General features: G+C 42.2%; 1 protein-coding gene across 1 annotated transcript in view; it reads right to left on the reverse strand.

Annotated features, from left to right (window-relative positions):
- Positions 1–4,815: 4,815 nt before the first annotated feature.
- The window catches only part of LOC116631374, an 83,080-nt gene continuing 64,993 nt past the window's right edge, over positions 4,816–22,902 (reverse strand). Inside the window, exons 5-7 of the mRNA XM_032402525.1 lie at positions 15,099–15,181; positions 8,836–8,946; positions 4,816–8,332 (exon numbers count right to left, since the gene is read on the reverse strand). Of these exons, the coding sequence (XP_032258416.1) occupies positions 8,223–8,332; positions 8,836–8,946; positions 15,099–15,181 (304 nt within the window). The 3' untranslated portion in view covers positions 4,816–8,222. The remainder of the gene's footprint in view (positions 8,333–8,835; positions 8,947–15,098; positions 15,182–22,902) is intronic.

The raw sequence follows: 22,902 nt of genomic DNA on the forward strand, positions 1-22,902 counted from the left end.
AGCATTACCCAGCCCTAAGCATTCCTCACTGTCTCTGCACACCCCACCCCCGTGCTCTACTCTTACACCAGATCCAATCGAGAAGCCCCTCCCTCCCTGAATTGTGAGCCAGCCCAATTGTCACCCAGTGTGAAGGTTTCCAGGGCTCAGTGCAATCATCTCTCCTTGTTGTTACATTCTTTTGCAAGTTACACTCCAGGTATGATTTATTTCTGGTTCATTTCCGGTGACTCAGTTACACAGGATGCAAAATTATGATAATAATGCTTGTCTCCAGATAATGAATCAGGGGGTTTGGATTTCTCATAACAGAGATGTTATACAAATGCAAAGTATCATTACAACAAAAATCCATGACTAAAGAAATTAAATTTCCTGGAATGTTTTATATCTAACAAGAATGTCTGTAATCCTCTGTATTTACCACTAAACGAGGTAGACTACAAGAAAGAAGATATTTAAAAGGAAGGCATGAGTTCAATGGGAAAATTTAACAAATGGGAAAATTGCAGCACTGTATTTTGTACTTTATGGAGAAAAAGGGTTTGATAAACATGCAACAGGAAACCCTGTTTGAGTTCTGCAAGGGAAATTTAACCAGCAACAGACTCTTGTAGAATCTTCAAAGGAGAAGTCTCTATACTTGTTTACCTTTGATATGCAGCTGAAAGAGAACACTAAGGCCTCGGCTTAAAAGGAGTGATATCATGAATAGTTTCCCCAGCTCTGCAAAAAGCTAAATACCTAACCTAATTGGGCATAGAGCAAAAGCTTGACCGTGAAAAAGCTGAAGAAAACATATACTACATTTTTGGGGGTGTAAGGGGTGACATAGCCCGAATCATTTCCCAAATTCAGTTTTCTTTATTGTTTCATAAACACGCGAGGCAATCAAACTCCGGCTTGTTGTCTATTTTATGTGCCAAGCGTATTTTGAGAATGCAACCTGTTGGCCATTTTCCACACCTACTTCTGACTCCCTTTTTGTTGTGGGGTACCGACTTCTGGCCTTAGGAGATCAGAACAATGACAGCATCAGTACCTCTGGAAATCTCATACGTTTATACACCGAGCACCCCGATTTAGAGGTGTTTTTCCTCTACCTAGGTAATGACTGGCATTGCGTCAGGCTGTCGACCCAAGAAGTGTCAATTACCCCACTCCACCTCCACAAGAACAGAGTCCTCTTTGAGCCTCCACCACGCCACTGCTCGAAACACAGTATGCCAGCCCATTTCTGTGCTTCCTGGCAGATGAGGAGAAGACAGTGAGGTTGGCAGCAGAGTTGGGAGAGCAACGCAGAGTTTGCTCCAAAATATACAACCTATACCATCTTCAGCTCTATTGTCCCCATAAACGCCTCTCATCTCAAACCGGGGACATAGGTCTGTCTGCGCCCTGAATGCGCTCCACTTCCAGGCCATCTTGGATGGAGGCGATGTCCCTGATCCCAGTGCAGTGCTCTTTGCGGATCCGGGTACCAGACTCCACAGATGAAGGGGCTGATGAAGAGGCTCCCTCATGTCTCCAACCTGGACAGGGGTGCACTGTGTCTATATCAGCTTCCCTGGCCCCATAAAGGGTGCAGAACCCTCAGGTCAAGCACCTTCACCTTACACGTGTCCTCATACGCACCCCCTTCTGAGCCCCCCTTAAAGCACCTTCCTCAGACAGATGTCTCCCACCCAGGATCTGCCGACACGTCACTTCGCTTATCCCTTTGGAACTCGCTTTGCATCTGACATAGATGGACAGGTCAGGAGCTTTCTAAGGGAGTCCTACGGGATGAGCCACACCTTTACACACTCATTCAACGTTAGGAAAGACTTCACCTATATGATTGTATCAGAATGAGATCTGCTCAGAATTTACTTTGGGGAAAATAAGTGTAATGGAGAAGCTGAAGAAAGGAGTCAAAGCATTATATTTTAGTACAGTCAAGTTGAAGTCATATTCAATTAGTTACATTTTTAATTGTTTAATTCTAAATATTTCACACCTGCAGGCAAGTGTCAAAAAATGTAACACATACCTACTGATTCACTGGAGACATTAAACAACACTATCATTTGGCAACATTTGCTTCGAATCTTTTCGTTTGAAGAGATTAAGTTAAGCGTTTTAAATTAAACAACGTCCTTCTTCCTGTCTCTTACTCATCTCTCTCCCCAGAGGCAGCTTCTAATCTCACAGTGGTGTGTACTGTAGTCCTTTTGGTGACTTACGTGTGTCAGAATGCATATACAAAATATATATCGCTGTCAATTTTATAGAAAGGTTTTCATGCTGTTCAGTTCATTTTACAGCTTGCTTTTAGACTCTGTTATGTTTTTCCACATGATCCACCTCATTATATGTGGATCTAGCTCTGCATATGTTGTATACTGTTCCATTCCATGATTATTCCCTCCTTTCTTTATTCATCATGCTAAGAAAGGATGTGTAAGTTGCTTCTTCTCTTTGCTGTTATGGGCAGTGCTGCAATGATCATCATTTTGCACGCCTTCTTGAACATTCGCCTGGAAGTTTCCCTAGAACGAGACACCCAGAAGTGAAGTTGCTGGCACCTTCAATTCTCCTCCGTATTGTTCAGTTTCTCTTTAAAGAGGTGATAGTAATTCACAATCCCACCAGGGATGTGTGCACATTCCCGTTTTCCCACAAGCTCATGAGACAAGTAGGAAAACCACTGTTTTATCTTGCGTCTCCCCGGAGGCCGGTGTGGGTGAGCAATCCTCTGTTGGTGCTTCTTTCAGGCCCTTTGCCATTATTTTCCTATCAGGTGTTTAAACTTTTTCCACTTGATTTGCAAGGTCCTTCATAAATTCTGGATACGAATCTTGGCTCTGCAGGTTGCATATATCTTCTCCATTTTGGTTATCCAATTAATATTAAAAGCCAGTGCTTATAGAAGAGTTATGACATTAATATTGGGTAACTTATAAAAATGTCTAGAAATTGTTCTTCTTGGGAGAAAGAATTTCCTTCTTTTTGGGGCTGAGCATAAGGCCACTTAGGTGTATCTAAAATGTCAGATGGTGTATATCCTCTTGAATAGTTTCAAAAGATGTGACAGTCTTTAAGGTACCTTGGCATGCTTTTGCTGTTTATGGATATTGCTAAAATTGATTTATACAATAAAAAGCAGATTCTATGTCTGAGTTTGGAGTGTAGAATGCCAGGGGAATATCCTCAAGCAACTACTTATCTTAGAAATCATCTTATAAAACAAATCCTGTTCTTGACGACATAATTTGTTCTGTGCCCATAGTACGAGGGAGAGCTTCACGAGAAGTGACTGTGTGTCTGTGTACATATGTGTATATTTGTATATGTCTAGGGAGTATCTTTATTTTAATCTTACACTCCACTCGATAAATTAAACTCGGAGGAAACTATGTTTTTATGGCACCAGCGTAACGTATGCATCATGGAAAAGTCATTCAGTTCTGTCTTAATTCTTCACTCATTTCCACTAAAATAAATACAGAACAGATTCAGAAAACTGATGCTGAGGACAGACTTAGTGAATCTGTGAGCCTGTGGCTGGAAGCCTAAAATATTATTTTGAATTAGGCTATTAACTCATTTGAGATAATTCTATCCAGATTTTGGTCTGTATTTATTCAACTGATTTATTGTCTGTTTTTCTCCCTCCCAAATGGGACTCATTATGCCTTTTTAAAGCAGTGTTTTCCATGTTTTCTACCATTTTTATTTTTCAGGGTAGTTTATATCCTAGTTATTGAATAATGTATCATGTAGTCCTAATGATGAAACGTGGATTTACTGCGTTTCCACTTTAGTGGGTAAGTTTGTATGTATGGACATACACACATACACATGGTGTCAAAAAGGCCTTTTTAAAAGATGGTGACTACACATTTAGAAGCTTTGCACCCCTTTAAATATTTCTACAGATTTGTGGAGATTTCTGACATGAAAATGGATTTCCCCACAGGACTAGAAATACTAGAACCATCCGCAGCCCACTCAGCCATCTACCTGGTGCCTTTGTTGACCTGCCACGGAAGAAGAACAAGGTGAACTAGGTGGTCTTTGCTTTATGAATAGCAACATGGGAACTGAGCCTGGGCAGTCTCCGGGGGGACTTGCCTCTATAGCTTGTTGTGATCTTGTTAGAGCCACTTAGTATTTGTTAATCCATCTGTTAAAGTGAGAACACCCATCTTCTGAGGTGTGGGATCCACTGTCTTAGCTAACAGCCAGCTAGAGTAAGATGAGTGAGTCTTAGCTTCTTTTTAACCCCGAGAGTGTCTCCCTGACTCCTAAGAATATCCTCATTAACGGGGTCCTCCCTTAGTTTTCTCACAAACTGGAAACCATCCCAAAGTCAGGAAACCTTATATTGATCAGTGGTTATCAGCTCCCCAGGAAGCCAGGTAGGCACCTGTGAGCCCTTGAGAGGCACCTGAGTGGGGAGAAGACTATCTGCCACGAGTCATGGCTTTATAACGTTCTCGAACAAACCGTGTTATCTTCACAGCCCCACATGTACCAGCAACTCCAGAAATCTGCCTAAGCTCCACGGGAAAGGTCATCCTCATGAACTGTAACACGGCCGGGGGAATCAGACCTTCCCATCAGTAAGAACAGGTTACATTTTTTTTTTTAAAGATTTTATTTATTTATTTGACAGAAAGAGAGAGCACAAGCAGGGGGAGCAGCAGACAGAGGGAGAGGGAGAAGCAGGCTCCATGCTGAGCAAAGAGCCCACTGTGGGATTCCATCCCAGGACCCTGGGATCATGACCTGAGCCGAAGGCAGACGTTTAACTGACTGAGCCACCCAGGCGTCCCAACAGGTTACACTTTTACAGAGGCTGACAGTTTATAAATGTTTTCTTGTGCTTTATCGGCTTTCACAATCTCTGTGTGTGAAGGTCAGGGAGATGGTTCTCCCTCTCTTTTCAAGGAAACGGAGGCTCAAAGTGCTCAAGAACACAAACTAATGAGCGGGGATTGGGCTTTAGAGTCTTCTGGCCACCTGAATGCTATTATATTGAGTGGAACTATGAAATGGTCATTCTTGCAGTAGCATGGATAAGTTCATGTGGTTTCCTCTCTATGAGGCCATCTTACTCAGACACAGTGGGGCGGTACGTGAGACACACGGTCACAAACTAGTCTAAGCAAAACTAGGAAATCTAATTGCTGGAGGCCCTGAGAGTCCTGCGGTGTGGCTGGCGACCGGGGTAGACCGACAGAAGCTCACACATGGAGACACCCCAGCCCCCTTATCTGGGCATTCCTCGGCTTCATGACTGGGCAAGCCCTCCTCATGTAGTACAAAGCTAGCTACTGAATGCTCCGAGTTTCCCTGGTCCTAACAGCCAGAGATTTCAGCAAATAGAGGGCTCCCTTCTCTTGTGATGTTCCACGAAGTCCTGGTCTGAGCCTGTGGCCTAGCCCAGGTCTGTCACCATGACACTGATGGAGGTTTGGGGGATATGTGATTGACAGCCCTATTGGTAATAGGAGGGAGCTTCCAAAGTTAAAGAGGAGCTCGTTCCCAGAAGAAAGGGGAAAAGTGCTGCTCAAGCAAAAATAGCACATACCCATTCACGTAAAGTACACACATCTACCAAGAGTCTAACATTCACTCCAATACTGTGCTGAGACCCGACTGATAAGAAGATAAAAGCAGAATAAAAGAGAGAAAGAGGGACAATGACTGGAAAAGACAGAGAGAAGTGAACTAGTCAGAGATCAAGTGAAAAATGAAACCAAAAAATGGCGAATTTGGTTAACAACACAATAGAATTAATTCACTTGTAAAGCTGAAGAAATGTATTTCCTTGAGGTTGACAATGTTCTTATCTAAAAAAATAAGAAAAAGAGTCAAGTTTTATAGAGAGTTTTTAAATAACAGAAGTTGGCTTTCTTCACGCAAAGACAATGCTTCCTCTTTCATCTATCAATTCTTTCTGATGTCATTTGAAAAGTAAATAATGGACATCTACTAGACAGCCCACCTCCATTGCCCCAAATTTCAGTTGAGAAACAGAATTGATTTCAGGTGAGAAACAAGCAAGCTATTCATATCTACCCTACAAATTGTATCAGCAAGAGTAAATAAGAAAGAGCCCACTCTGCCTTCACCACACATTAGGGGCTATACATGAAAAGCACCATCTCGTGAAAGCAAGGGAAGCTATCAGTCCAGTGAGTATATTTAATATTTAATGTGCTTGATTTCCTTCATTTTTAAGTAGAAACTAAAGTTAGCTATTCCAGTATTTTCCTTCCACACCCCAATCAGCTACCGGGCATCACCTGAGCGCATGCAATGGCCAGGTCGACGCCAATGTGGCTGCATGACGGCAGGCGGGGATGGCCCAAAACTCTGTGGTCCCTGTGGAAGACAATTATGCTCTTATTGTTTACAACAGCACACTGGTGACACAGCAGAAGAGCAAAGGAGAAAATTCAATTCTGGGAGGGTTATGGACTTTCTTCAAACTCACAGAACTGAATTACTTAGACGATATACTGAGAAGTCGTAGTATTCAAGAACCACGTCCCTATGCCTTAACGAACACCTTACAAAATGATTTCAGAAGTATTTTAGCAGAACATTTTAACTGAATTTGCTATTTTCACCCCCAAACCAAAGTGGTTTCTTTGATCAATGAGTAATTACATAGAGCAAATTTTTCATTTAAATGCCATGGCACCTGATCTTGCTAAAAATACACCAGAAAAATGAAGTCTCGAGCATGTCTTCTTTTTCATAAATCTTTCAAAGGACTCATATAGCATCCAATGCTCATTTTTTCGGCACCATATTATTACTAAGATGAGCTCTTCATTTTAACTCTATACTGATAAAATTTTGACATCTACACATCTCATGGGGAAGAAATTGAAGAATTTCTGCCAGTAAGTAAAGAGAAAATTCCATTAGTAAATACAGATATTTCTCCATTTTCAAACATAAATGGAATAAACTGTTGGTTATTAGACTTGAAATTATTTAATCAATTCCTATTTCTGTTAAATAACAAATTTTTAGAGACTGAAGGATCTAACTGCTCTGATTTTTTTTTGCACTGACTCCCGAAATCTCTAAAACATTTCAAATCACTTGCCTCAACCTTTCTAAAGACAAGCAGAACTCATTGTTTTATAAACAGTAGTTTTTTTTTTTTTTTAACTTCCAAGTGATGCCCTTGAGAAATGGGATAGCACACATTGTTAGCATTTTAGGATACTTTGCAGAATGGCTGCAAAGAGAATTCAAGGTGAGAAGAGAATTATGCATGACTCAGTTTGATTTCCAGTTGATCCAGAGTCTCAATAGTATTTAACACTTAAGTGCATTGATTATTTAGTTAGTATTAGGCAAGAAAAAAAAAGACATTACTTTGCCATGTTTTGTTTAGCCTACTAAAAGTCACTATTTTAAAATAGTACAGTGAACACTAAGGATTTTTAAATATATTTGTAAGAGTTATTTTCTTCCTTCACCTACTATACATTTAATTTTAAGGAGAATGTATAGTTCGGACATCTGCAATAATAGTTGTTTGCTGGATAAAAAGAACAAATGCAGAGTACATCTGACAGATTAAGTTTTATTTCAGGGCTTAGTTACAAGTAAAGAAAGAGGGGAAGGAAAGAGTGGGAAAATTACAGAATGATCATGTGTTCCAAGAGAGATCCATCATCCAACTCTTGCTGTGGGATATCAGTTGATCGCATCAAAAGATAAAAAGTCTCATTTGCCAATCACATCTCCTAAATAGGAAAACATTTTAAGTGCCAGGCAGAATCCAGTTTATAAATGTTCAGATGTGCTCCAGATTATGTCCTCGGGAAATCCAAGTCACGTGTTCTTCTAACAGAAATCTTAAAAGGAATAATTATTGAAATGATATTACCCTGAGCTTTTCCAGACCGTTACCGTAGACACAAGATGTTCCTGTGGCTTAGGTTCTCCCCCTCCACTGGCTACTCAGGTCCTTTTCCTGACATCTAAGTCCCCTTAGTTATATGACGGCTTTCATTTGCTTTTCATGTCAAATTCAAATTTGAATAGTCTCCTACGATTTGCCTACTTCTAGCCAAATGAGAGAGACGTGAGTGGTGAGAGGACTGTTAAATATATTATATGAAGAACATGCAAATCGAAACAAAAAGAGGAAAGCAGAACATTATTTTATCTTCAAATATCCGAAGGCCTGCCAAGTGAAAGCAACGTTATACACATCTTGTTAACTTCACACAGCTTAACCAGGACCAAGCAGGTTTCAGCCGAGGAGAAGGATAGACTTCCACAGTCACCGTTGTCCAAAAATAGAATGAGCTGTCTGATAAAGACATAAGTAAAGGCAGTTATTGATCCGATGGAAGAATAACGCAGGGATAGCTCAACGGGGAAGTTTATTGACCTGAGGAATAGCTATGGACCCTTTCAACTCCAAGAGAACTTGACTTCCTCTGGTCTTCTTCCCATGCCCCCTACCTCCACCCTCCAACCTACCCTCATCCGATAACCTGGCTTAGATAGTACTTTTTGCTCCTGTTCATTAACCACCAAATTGTCTCTGTTTCAGACGGTGAAACCTTCCTAACTACATGATCATAAGCAAATTATTTAACAGCTCAGGCCTGCAATTTCCTATCTACCTCAAGGGGTGGTTGTGAGGGATAATTAGATCATTTATGTGCAGCATTTAGCACAACTCCTGGCACATAGTAATTACTAAATAATGTTTGCTATTATTAGCTATTATTATTGTACCCCAACTCCCAGCTCACTGTCTCCGTGAGGTGTGCATGCACTGATCAGACCCAGGTTTGGTTGACTCACTGAAGCAATTTCTCTCAGTCTCAGGCATGCACTTATTCCCAGCCGTTTCGAACTTGCTTAGAGACATTTGGATAATGCAGTAGAGTTGCCAGGGGTCCTCACACGAGAATCCTACCTGTGCAAAGCAAAAGTCTACTGAGCTTGGTGTCACTCTGATTGGAAGTCGTCAGAGATACAAAATGCCCCCTCAGGCCTCCTACGGCTCGCCCGATCTCTGGACAGGCTTAGAACTAGAAGTCAAATCAGAAAGTGGCAGAGACACGGAGAGGACCTTCCCTTAAAAACAAAAGGACAACAAACCCAAACTGAGGACAGTCAACAAAATAACTGACCAGTAGGGCCGCCTGGGTGGCGCAGTCAGTTAAGCCTCTGACTCGCGATTTCGGCTCAGGTCTTGATCCCAGGGTCTTGGGATCGAGCCCCGCATCTGCTCCAAGGTCGGCACGGAGTCTGCTTGAGTTTCTCTGTCCTTTTCCCTCTGCCCTTCCCCCCTCACACACACGCTCTCTCTCTCTCTCAAATAAATAAAATCTCTAAAAAAATTTAATAATAATAATAACTGACCAGTACTCCTCCAACGTGCCAGGGACATGAAAGACAAGGAAACTGAGAAATAGTGACAGTTTAGAGAAGATCAGTGGGTCGGGATCACTAAATGCGATACGGAACCCTGGACTGGAGCAGATAGCAGGCCTTGCTTGAAAAATTGGTGAAATTCTACTACGATCTGTAATTTAGCTAATGGTATTGTATCCTCCTCCCTTCCCTGAGTCTGGTCGCATAGTGTTGATGTAGAGGATGCTAGAGAAGCTGGGCAGAGAGCAGAAGGAACTCTCTGCATTGTTTCCATAAATTTTCTGCAAGTCTGAAATTATTTTAAAATAAAAAGTATAAAAAAGGTAAAATATAAAATTTTTAAGGAGAGACATTTTATTTTATTTATTTATTTAAAGATTTTATTTTTAAGTAATCTCTACACGCAACATGGGGCTTGAACTCACAACCCTGAGACCAAGAGTTGCAAGGTCCACTGACAGAGCCAGCCGGGTGCCCCTAAAGGAGGGATATTTTAAAGGGAGATATTATAAATACTAAATACTCTTACCCCCACACCCTTAAGCACTACTATGAAGTGAAGAAAGAAGCAATAAAAATTATAAAATCAATTGTTGTGGACAGAATTGTGTTCCTCCAAAACTCCTGTGTTGAAGCCTTAACCCCCTTAACCCTTAACCCCTTAGGAGGTTATTAAGGTTAATGAGGTCATAAGGTGGGGCCCTGATTTGAGAGGATCATTGTCCCCATAAGAAGACATGCCAGAGAGCTTGGTCTCTCTCTTTCTCTCCGCCATGTTGAAGACAGAGTGTGGAGACTGCAAGCCAAGAAGGGGACTCTCACCAGACTCTACCCTGCCAGCCCTTGACCCTGGACTTCTGGTCTCCAGAACTATGAGAACGTAAATGTCTACTGTGTAAGCTGTCCAGTCTGTGGTATTTTGTTATGGGGGCCTGAGCTGAGTGTATTTTCTATTCCTGCCATTACAAATTGCCATGAACTTGGGACTTGCCACAACACAGATGTATAATCTTACACTCCTGGAGGTCAGAAGTCCCATTCAAGTCTCACTGAGCTAAACTCAATGTGTCAGCAGGGCTGTATTTCTCGTGGGGGCTCCTCTCTAGTCTAGAGACACCCTGCCTTCCTTGGTCCTTGTTCCCTTCCTCCGTCTTCAAGGCCAGAACAATGCATGTCTCTGACCCCGCTTCCATCATCACATCTGTCTCTGACCACAGCCAGAATGGGTCTGCCCTTTCAAGGATTTGTGTGACTCGATGGGCCCGCGCGGATAATCCAAGATCATCTCCTTATGTCAAGTTCCATATCTGTAATCACATCTGCAAAGTCCCTTTTGCCATATGGCAACACACTCCCAGGTTCCAGGAGTGAGGGCACGGACCATCTCTGGGCACCATTACCTCTCTACCACAATTAATCTCTGTTGACGTAAGAGAATTGACAGGATTTGAACTCACAACACTATCAGGAATATATAAAACCACTGGGACCAAATCAAGAAGGTTATTGGGCACCCATACGTAATGTCCCCAACATGCAGGCACAGAGTGGCATGACTAGGAAGGTCATATAGACACCCTTTAGCTTGCAGTTGAGGAGGGAGAAAGGAAGAACAGAAAACACATTCGTTCATGTGCCTCATGGGATGAGTGGAGACTTTGGAGAGATGAGGAGAGAGGCCTGTGCCATCTGGCTACGCCCATGATGTTCCTTCTGAACAAGCGTCCCCCGTTGGAGAAGCTTTGTCTGCAGCCCTAGGTCAGATGAGGAGAATATGTGCTCATCCACAAAGCTAAAAGTCAGGCTTACAAATCAGTTTAAACCCACCTTTCTCATCAAACTGATGCACTCGGCCACAAAGGAGAAGCAAACCAGTACACGGGACAACACAAACATATAAAAATCAGTCGTTCCCCAGGAATAAACCAATTAGCAAACATCACAGAAGAAAAATTGCATTCACAAAAGTTACCCAAGTCATGAAATAACTAATAAGGTATAAAAAAAAAATTACAGAAATTTTAGAGCTCCCCCAGGGGACACGGGAGCCATCCTCACTATATGGGGAGATAGAGATCATCCTTGGATAGAAATGTTCTGGTTTTCAGCCTTGAGGAAGAAGGGCAGAAGCAACAAGCTATAGAAGGGGAGAAAAGCAGCTTAGTACCTTCAGTTGGTGAGTGGCAAGGCCTGATGAATGTTTTCAGTAGAATTAGTGTCCATTTATGCCAGCCCAAAGCTTGCATGATTGTTTCCTTGAACACAACTGGGGATAAAGTAGCCTGCTCTGTTACTTTTCTTTGTGAAGTTTTCACGTATGAATCTCAGCTCTCCCCATATGACTTGAAACCCCCCAAAATAAGAATAGTTTTTACATGGCCTCATGATACCTACTCCAATTCTTATCATTTTGATTTACTGATACTGAAATCCTAATATTGTAAATTATTTGCTAAGGAACAACCAGTAATGGATGGGAATTATTTTCCATTTTATGAGAAAGTCTACCCTACTGTTCCATTTTTAACCAGCCTAAGTACTATAGTATATATAAAAGGGTGAGTAGACTGAATTGATTTGTCTTGATTTTTTCATTTTTTAAAAGGCTCTTCATATGGACTTTATTATCATGAAATCTGCTTCACATTATTAAAACCAGCAGGGTAAGACATTGACAATCATAGAGGGGGTGCAGTTTACTTTATATTATGGCTTAAAATGCCATCTTGGTCCTTTATCTCTAACATCCTTAAAAAGATGAGAGATTTTCTATAATAGTGAAATTCTAAGTACTGTTACCATATATTTTAGGTTTCTCTTTCTCCGATACATATGTTGAAAGTGATCATCTATCAGTTTGAATAGTGAATCTTTCATGTTTAGAGATTTATGACTTCATGTTTAGGGATTTAACATGCCTCCAGATTTATAACAAAAATCATGAACTCTAGGTAGTATATCATACCTGAATGGTTCAAACATTATAAACAAAATACGAAAGAAGTAATTTTTACAATTTCTTTGTAATTTGGAATTCCTCCCTATCTGCTTCATTATCTACCCCTTCTGGGGGAAAAATTTTATGAAAAAGAAGTTAAAGGAGTTACAAAGACTTTTACTTACTATGACCCCTTTGACACTTTACTCATCTCTCCCACTGGGCTGTTATAATCCTGTAGTCAAATTATGGCATACTTGCTTCAAATATGTTTGTTATTTTGATGGCTTACAAAATGGGTCCCACTCTTCATCCGGCGGGGAGCAAGACCCCACAGGGCTTGGATGACACAGGCAGGGAAATCATCCAAGCATTTACAACACTGAACAGGAAGGAGGAGTCCAACGTGAGAGGACATTAGAAGCTGGGAGAGTCGAGGGCAGGATGGCACAAGAAGAAAGTCAGCGGGGGACCTAAAGAGCTGTGTTCCTGAAAGCAAGGTGAGCACAGGTGAGCTGGGTCATCACAGAATCCACTTCCCTGACTGAACAGGAACCACTGAAACCCTTCGTTCCCCTCACTCAGTGTGTAAAATAGAAGAGGAATAAAATCAACACCTCTCGCAGTATTTTACCCCCAATATAGTTGAACTGACCCTGTGGCCTCTTTAGCTCATTGAAGCTCTTGTCAGTGAAACCTTGTTCTTTTCTGTCTGCAAGTGTTTTAAAGCTGTTTAGGGAGATAGCTGTCTCTCTAGACTGTTTTACACTTCAGGACAATGGCAGTCAGGTCTGACCTGTGCCGGGGAGCCTGAGGTCCCGGAGAGAGTGAGATCAAAGTCCCTACAATTTGGGGTTTCTGGAGAGCAATACTTGAAAGGGGATACCCGTTCTTGTCAAGGGCAGCTGGGACACACTGTATCCCAGGATCCCTGCTTCTCTTTCCTTGCTCATCATGCCCACACCTGACCCTCCAAGCAAGGCCAGGTCCAGCTCTCCTGGGTGTGGTAAAGTGGGAGAATCCACCTTCACTAGACCTTTCTTCTGCTTCCTTCTCTGGGGACATTCGGTGTAATTTAGGGTATGGAGGGAAGATGAAAATAAAGTTTCAGAATGAATTCAATTGGAATGTTGGCTCTGAGAGTCTGTTCCAACGGTGCTTTTGGGATCTGAATCACGCAATGCAGACTTAAAACAGAAGGATTTGACCCTTCCCACAGAACACACAACACTTGTTGCCCAAAGAGGTGGGTCCTTCGGCTTTAAGCTGCTGGCCAGGGTGGGTCAACCCGGCCATGGTCAGGAAAGGTAGAAATGGCCAAAGCACCTAGGTCATAATCCAATTCTTTTTTTTTTTTTTTTAAGATTTATTTATTTTACAGAGAGAAGGAGTGAGCAGAGCAGGTGGGGCAGAGGAAGAGGTAAAGAGACTCTCAAGCAGACCACACTGAGTGTGAAGCCCAACGTGGGGCTCGATCTCACAACCCTGAGATCACGACCTGAGCTAAAACCGACAGTCAGATGTTCAACCTACTGAGCCACCCAGGGACCCCCAGAATTCTGCATTTCTAAAGAATGATCAGAACTACACGAGTTAAATAAGCAAAAAGAGCCAGATCACAGAAGACAAAAAATACAAATCTAGTAAATATATTATAGAGACATAGGCCCTAAATATTATATCTCAATCCTGTGCCCTGACTTGTCACTTCTGCTTCAGGTTTTCAGGGAGTAGGATGGAAGAGGGAAGTGGAGCACGACTGAAATGGGCAATTTCACCCAACGGATTAAGTTTTCCTTCTGTTTCTCTCCCTCATCCATGTTCTCTCCAGTGGGCTCCTGCCCTCCTGCGCATGCTACCTTCCCTCCTCCACTAGAGAAGTGATTGGTTATCACATGCATCCTCAGAAGATGTTTCTGCACCAAATAAAGAGTGGCATGAGGAACCTGAGAGGTTTTTTCCAGATATATAAACAATCTAAATAATTCTCTTTTTTTCCCCTTAATATTGATGGAGTTGCTTTTAGTTTTTTAGTTTGTGGTTTGTTTTTGGAATGACAGAACAACAACAAAAGAATCTTTCTTTTACCTTAGGCTCCAGGCAGTTAGACCAACTAGCCTTCAAACATTTAGGAAGTTAATTACAGAAATAACATTTCTGTTGTTGAACTATTGGTGTAAAACCATACAGCAACTGCTTGCTTTACCCTGAGGCTTTAGATTGCAGTGGATAGGAGGGAGGAGGGAGGGAAACGGGAGGGAGGGGGGAGGGAAGGGAGGGGGGAAGAGAGGAAGAGGGAGGGAGGGAGGGAGGGAGGCAGCCAGGAGGGTGAAAAGAGAAGCAGATGTCTCCTCAGACTCTCTTCACCCTATAGACAACACCTCCTGAACTCACTCCTTAAGAAATCACTCAGTTTCCAGAACAGCTCCTCAACCCTCAAATCTAGAAAGTTTCTCTGCCGGCGGTGGGCTGAAAAGCCCCACCCTCTCCGGGACTCCATCTGCGTGTGAGACTGTGCTCTTCATGCCCTTCGCACTGAATTCCAGGAGGCCTCGGCCAACTGCAAAACACAGTTATAAGTAAGAGACCTTGATCTCTCCCACAGGTAATTCACGGCAAACACTTTTGCCCTCAGTGCTTCAAGCCCACACAGCATAATTTTAAAAACCCTCTTACTGATACCCTTTTAATGATTAGTCTCAGGATAGAAAAAAAACCCAAAAACAACCACAATCAAGCCACCTCTCACCTTGCCTCTTTATTTTTCCTTTTTGTTCAACACGAGGCTCATGGCTTTTTCTCACTTCGGGCCCCGGAAGACCTCGTTCCCATCTGTAGGAGACACGATATGTCACTGTCGAGGACCACCTACAGCAGCCTTCTCTGGGGAAGAAAGAGCTTTCGCCACACACAAAAATTAAATCTGTCCAGATTGCCCACTTTAATCACTTGGTTAAGTATAATGCAATGGACGACAATACTTTTTTTTTTTTTTTTTAATTCTCACTAGGGACAGAACGATGTTTAATTAGGCATTTAAAAGCCCCTGTTAACTTATACAGACCTCATCACAAATGGTTTTTCAACCAGCTCAGTGATCTGAAACACCAATTAGTTTCAATTCACACTTATTATCTGTTCCTCATTAAAGCATTTACTTCAGAATCTAAATTCCTTCGTATTCAAGAAGGTGTTGATGTTTTACTACGGATAAGAAGAATATATATATTTTTTGTCCTTCTAAAAAAGGCATTCCACAAAATGTCTTCCTCTGCATTTTCTTTTTTAATTATCCAAGCCTGCAGAGCAGCTTTCCCTGAAAATGCCCTTTGTTGAGACTGATGTTCTTGCTCCGAAGTCCTATTTATTCCACGAGGCCTTCGTGGAGGGCCAGCGATTTCTCTCCTGAGGCAGCCGTTCCCAGGAGCATCAGCAGCTGCATCCATCACAGACCTACAGGACTCCAAGGCCACGGCCACCCTGACCGCTATATAATGCATGGCCTGTCTGACTGCCCTTGCTCAAATGGATTGGACAGCTCACTGCTCACTCAAAAGCCAGGCTTTCAGACCACAGAACGCATGCAAGGAAGTATATCAGACAGGTTTTTCCAGAGATAGGTAGACTATGATAGAGAGAGAGATGTTTAGGAACTGGCCCACATGATTGTGGGGGCTGGCCAGTCCAAAATCCGTAAATTGGGTCATCAGGCTAAAATGCAGGTAAGAGTAAATGTTGTAGCCTTGAGTCCAAATTCTGCAGGGCAGCAGGCTGGGCATTTAGGTGGGTCTTCTCTGTGGCAGTCCTGAGAAGAATTCTTTCTTCTTTAGAAAACCTCAGTCTTTGCTCTTAAGGTCTTCAATGACAACTGATGAGGCCCAGTCACACTGCAGAGGGTAATCTGCTTTACTCAAAGTCGGATTTATGTGTTCATCACATCCAAAACATACCTTCATGGCAACGTCTAGGCTGGTGTTTGAGCAAACAAAGGGTCACCGTAGCCTAACCAAGTGGACACATAAAATTAACCACCATGGAAGGAGACCGCACGCTAGAATTTGACTGAATGACAGCTCTGTCATTTAAGTGACTCCAAGGCCTTCCTTGGGTCTCAGGTTCCTTATCTGTAACATGCTTCAACGAGAATGAATAAACCGATGAGAAGAAATACGCCTTATGGCTGTCTCAAGAATGAGGAGCATTTGATTAATAAAGTTGGATTTCTTCTTACCGATTTGCCACCCGTAATGGACTAAAGGGACATGAGTCCTTCTTGGAGCCATCCAAATTTGAATGCAGATGATCATCAAACTAGTCATATTCTGTTGTATTCAAATAAATACTGTCTGGCAGTAGGGTGCAGGTAGATTTCAGTTGCCTCTGTTTTGGGAGGAGCTTCAGTCTTGAAGGTCTGTATGGGAATAGGCTGAACTCACTGAGTTAACTGAAACCGTTCAAAAATCCAGCGAGATTGCTTTGTACCAGGAAGATAATTTATTAATGTTCCATGGAAGGATGGCGGTATAGTGTGAAGAATACTACAGTAGAAGTTATGCGTCCAAATTGTGTGACACTGAATCAGTCACTTGACCTCTCTTCACCTCAATTTCCTGTCCAGGAGATAGGAAAGTTGGACAAAATGACTTTAACATTCCTTCCAATTTCAAATTGGAATATATGAGGATTCATGTTTTCTTCCTGAATGGTTTATATTCATTAAGGAGTATCTGATGTTGGTTAATTCCAATGTTTTAAACTTTTAAATGTAGTAGACATAAAGGTAATCTGAAACCTCAAGTCTAAAAGATTTTATTTTCCTGGTCTCTAGGTCACATGGCGTAATAACTATTTATATTAACTACTGCAATGAAGTCCGTTAAGAGTTCCATTTTTATATTATCTCTTCAAACTTTTTATTCTCCAAAGATCTTATGACTAAATCTTCCTTTAGCCAATTTGGTTTCAGCTATTTTTCTTTGACAGTATCTACGCTGATATTTATTAGATCTGTTCTTTCTCCAATTTAATACTCCTCAGTGGAATACTCTACTTTTAGGGATTAATGGTCCATATTATTACACCTTTTTGATCAGTTTAGATACTTCTCACTATTTTTAACTGTTCGGTCTTTGCTTCTAAACTGCAAGGTGCATCATAGGATAGCGTTTGAAACAGGGCTATTTTCAGGAACAACAGTAAAGTCATATTTTATAAAAAGAACAACAAACGTGTGTTAAGTGAATAAGTAAGTAAATGAACGAAGGGAAGGAGGGAAGACTCCAACGACTTACATCTCATTCGTTGACTGTGCCCACAGCACCTACTACGGGGCATGCACCATATACTAAAAAGAGGCTTGAAAGATGGGAGAAAATATGTACAGGAAAAGAAGAAAAAATATCTAAGTGTTAGCTACAAAGTCTTACACCCAGCCCTACCTTCACATTTCTTTTATCCCATCAACCAACCATGCAAAGAATATCACCCGAGCATCTGCTGGGTATCTGGCCCTGTTAGCTACTGAGAACATGAGCAAAGTAGGAAGGATCCCTGCCCTCAGAGAATTTATACCTCCTCACCTCTCTGCTAAAAACCATACAGTAGGGGCAGCAAATAAAGATGATGCCTTTATTACAAACCAAGAAATCAGGAAGGTTTTTGGTTTTGTTTTTGTTTGTTTGTTTGTTTGTTTCAGTAGAGTTGTTTATTTGGTGCTCCGTGTTGGGTCATGTTGGTGTGAGCTTATACTTCACTCATCAGGTCACCAGTTGGGCCTTTGAAATAAATAATTTAAACCGTGGTGCCCCGGAAGGTACTTGGGCATTCACCAACACCCAGCCAGCACGGATCGTCAGTGGGAAGGAGTCTTTTGGGGCATCATTATTAGTCATGACCTCAGGAGACTCACCAGGGGCCCACAAACAACTCAAGAGGACAGGTGATGTTTTCGGCCCATGGCAAAGCCAGCTGGCGATCAGCCTGGGAGGGCGGCAGCTTTACGCCGCGTCTAGGTTGGTACTGTGGCCCTAGAGGTGTGTGGCCTTGGAGGGCGGGGACATTGTATCCACTGGACTTGGCATGTAGACATAGTCACTCACCACCTGCTCCTTTGATACCGCTCTTCTCTCTCTGTCATGTATATTGGTACCAAAAATAATTTTAAGAGTCTTCTCTTAAATAATCTTAAAAGTCTTCATACATACGGAGTCAAAAAGACGTAAAATTCAAATGGAGTCGATTGAAACAGGTATTGAGTGCATGAATAAAAGATTTAGCAGGAAATGTGGTTGGAATTGCTGGCTAGAATCAGGCTGGGGGTTTTCAAAGATTTAAAATTATTTACACTGCTTCGCAATCATCTTGCCAACGTAGAATGAGACCCTCGGGGACACAGAGATGGATGGAGATATGGCCCCTACTCACGGTGGGGCCTCAAACACCAGTCAGATTTCGTTTAGCACACAGAGACGAACCGCGTCAGCCTTCAACTCTGGTGTATGCCGGAAAAACATGAGTTTTACAATTACGACCACATCACTTTTCAACATTTCTCCTTCTGAAAATGTAACTATGTTTATGATGAGTGTTCCTTAAAATGCTCAGCACACACTATTCATGTTTCCTATGTGAAAATTGGCAGCTCACGATTGGCGTTAATCAGAACATTAAATTAACCACATCTTCCCAAGCAGTGTTAATAACAGAAGGACACAAAACTTAGAGGAGAGACTTACTGTAAAAGTTATATGACATAGAAGCTTTTCCGCCCAGAGGACTTCCAAGCATATAATTTTCAGGCTTCTGCCTCCCCTGCTCAGTCCTGAAATCAGGATTGTTGTCTAGATGATTATTTTATGCACAGGAATCCTGCACCATCACCCAGCCCAGCATATAAATGCAGATCATTTACTTCAGTCATGCCTGAAACCCTCTTCTCCTGATTACATCAGTCAGACGAGATGCCTGCCGATCCTCATCTCAAAGATGGTTCTAGAAAAATGATTTTGAAGACTCTTGATAAGCCTCCTCAAAATTCCACTTACAGCTCTAGATATTAGGTACTTCCTTTTGGCAAGTTGCAAATTCACTGAAACTCTTCACCCCCAACCCAGTCCCTCTTCACCATTTCTACTCACAGTCTGGTTGAATATAAGGAAGATTCAAAGCTGCACAGGTCTTACCAACCAGAGAGAAATTCTGTGTTAAGCTGAGCTTAAATTTCATTTGCTATCGTTCAAAAATATTTTTCGTAGTCTATTTTATTATGCAATTTTCCTGTCAACTATTACGTCTTCACAGATAGCTACGGAAGTAGCCTTTCTGATTTTAAGGAACATACTGACTTCCAGAAAGATTAATACTAATGCATCTGCACAATTAATTCAAATGTTCTCAGCTCCTTTCTTACCATTAGCAAAATAGAATAGAACAAGTGAACAAACAGATTGCTAATCATTGAAATGATAATAACTCAACCGGTAGCAAATTATGTCTGCAGACACTTATGTATTTATTTAGTTGGACATTTGTTTTGTCTGTTTCAAAAAGGATTTCAAGTGGCTTCAGTAATTTATAAAGTACATTCGATTGGTTGAAAGGAATTTTTAACTGATAACTTATATGAGTGTTGGGTAGAAAATTGGACAAATTACATCCAAGGCACTTAAAGCAAATTGCACATCTCACCCAGTGGAAATGACAGCCTAGCTGGACAGGAGTCAGTGGACTCGAGAAATGGTTTGAGTTCCTTGAGACTTCCGTAATTACTTTCAATCGTGTAGTTTTCCTGATATTTGAGATTTCTTAAGGTTCCAAAACGGTTAGCGTTACATAACATTGAACCAGTGTGTTCACTGGCCAAAGAATGTAGCTCCCCAGTGATGCTGGCAGGCGGCCCCGCCCCACTACCCATCCCCCCCTCCCGCCCACCCTCCCCCACCCAGTCCCCTGCCTGGAAGTGCTAGATCACATATTTCCTTCACACTTGGTGCTTATTTGGAAACAAGCCTTTGGTGACCTTAAAACCAGGTGCTCATTTTTGTCAAGCTTCTTAGAACCTTTATGACATAGGCCGATGCTATCCCTCTCATTGTAATCATTAAGAAACAAACAAACAAACAAACCTAAAAAAAAAAAAAAAAAAACAGAAGTAAGATGTAAGATGCCTTACACCAAGGCAATATATATGGGATGAGTGAGAAAAAGAAATAATAAACCACTGACTTCCTGTCTTCCACTCTCTTTACCAATCGATATATCTAGTTCTCTATCAAATAGACAAGGAGGCCCGATTCTTTTTAAAGGCTTGGAAAATGCAAACATTCCTTTCCCATGGCAATTTCATTTTTCTTTCTTACACAATAGCACAAATATGTTTGAGATTTACTTTCTCCCCGTTTCTAAATCTATGTGCTAAAAATTATAAAAAAGCAAAATTTGCCTGAGAAGCTTCAAGACTCATCTTTTGACACCTGTTTTTGCTCTTCTTTGACATTCTGTCCCTCTTCTGGTTTTGAAAACGGTACACCCATTAAACCTAATGTTGGGATTGTATATATCACTTTCATTGTAATATAGACTTTTTAATATAAATTGACATCCTTGCACTCTCTACCTCAAGTACGTTTACTTCAGGAATAGAAGGCTTTATTAGCAGTTAGTGCAACGCTGTTGCATTAGAGACACGACAAAGTATTTTCCTAGAAGGTCCTGCTGAGCAGCATATGCAGAGAGTTCCTTCCAGTGTTGATAAAAATATCCAGCATGTGGAAAGAGATGGTGAGCAGTGAACAAACTGGACAAGGATGAGAAAGGGAAAAGCGGAAAATATCAGCTGTCTGCAAGTGGAGCGAAACAAATACACAAATAATTGGAGAATGAGGCACAATGAAATAGGCATCAGTAGAAATACAAAATAATTCAAGAGAAGGAAATTCATATTTATGGTGTGCCTTCTAAATACTGAGCACTATGCATCTATTTTCATGGATAATCTTATAGTACCATTTCAAATAGATACTATTACCTGCACTTGAGAAATGGGCTAATTCAGTCTTCTAATATATTTCCCCAGATTAGGTAGCAAATAAATAGCAAAGCCAGAAACCAAGCCACAATTTTCGGGTTTCAAAGTCATGCCCTTCCCACTACACAGTGCTACCCGAAAATGAAGGAGGGGCCATGTCTGGATGAGAGAAAAAACTTCATAGAGTAACTGGCATTTGGCAGTTTTGGTGAACAGATAGGATTTCAACAGGCAGTGTTTAGGATAGAGAGGAAAATCCAGGCAAAGGTGGGGGCACGGAAAACAGTGTAGAGATGGTCAGGGCACCACCATCCTGTTTACGTTGGAGGTGATGCCGAACAGTATGGCCGAGCATGATCCTAGATCCACACTCTGGGTCCAAATTCCCACCAAATCGCTGTGTCCTAAGGCCTGAAATTAGGGTTCAGTATTAAGTGCTGCCTAGACATCTGATAAAATCAGGAGGGCTTCAGAGGGCCTTACCCACACATTGTCTTCCCATGTTGCTGCTGCAGATAAGGTTCCCCCAGCCAAACATCACTTCTTATCACGGAGAACCGGCACAGTGCCTGCTTGTCCCTGGGCAGTGGGTTTCAGGTCCCTGCCAGCCCACGGAATGATCCAAACAAGCTGGCCACATCTTCCCACGGGAACCAGGGGGCACCCCGCCCTCTTGTTACTACAGACTCGGCAGGTTCACTCTGTCCGCAAACCCCCGTGGGGTCCTGCAAGGCAAGGCGTGTCCTCTACGCCCCAGCTGTGAGAGTGAGTCCTGTGCATCCCATCTGTCCAGCGCCAAGTGTCATGGGCTGGGCCGTGCCCGTAACTGGAGGGCAGAAATCCCTCCTTCACCAGCAGAGTAAAGAGGAGACAAACGAAACGACCACTCTTGGCTGTGCGACTGAAGAAGCTACTTCGCCTCACTCTGCTGCAGTGTCCTTACTGTAAAAATGCAGATGAGAATACCATCTGCTTCTTTCTTTTATATTTCATTTATTTATTTGAGAGAGACAGAGAGAGAGTAAGTGAGCAGGGGGAGGCGCGGGGGAAAGGGAGAGAATCTCAAGCAGACTGCCCGCTGAGCATGGAGCCTGATGTGGGGCTTGACCCCACGACCCTGAGATCAGGACCCGAGCCACCCAGGCGCCCACCAGGATACGACCTGTTTCATGAGGCTGCTGTGAGGGGTAAGACAACATCTACTGAGGAAGCCCCATAGAAGTGTGGTGGCTTTTCATCAAGGGCTTCTCACATGTTGGTCACTGCCTCAACAACGTGCTACATGTTTTAACATATTTAATCCCCATCCATAAGCCTGTAAAGTAGATACGGCTATTATATTGTATTTTACCATCAATGAGGAAATTGAAGTCAAGAGTAGGGGTGACCCATGGGGTGCCTGGGTGGCTCAGTCGGTTAAGCGTCTGACTCTTGATTTCGGCTCAGGTCATGGGACTGAGCTCCGTGTAGGGCTCCCGGCTGGGCATGGAGCGTGCTTGAGAGTCTCTCTCTCCCTCTGCCCCCGCCC

This window comes from Phoca vitulina, unplaced genomic scaffold (genome assembly GCF_004348235.1).
Source record: "Phoca vitulina isolate PV1807 unplaced genomic scaffold, GSC_HSeal_1.0 scaffold5, whole genome shotgun sequence".
Lineage (NCBI taxonomy): Eukaryota > Metazoa > Chordata > Mammalia > Carnivora > Phocidae > Phoca > Phoca vitulina.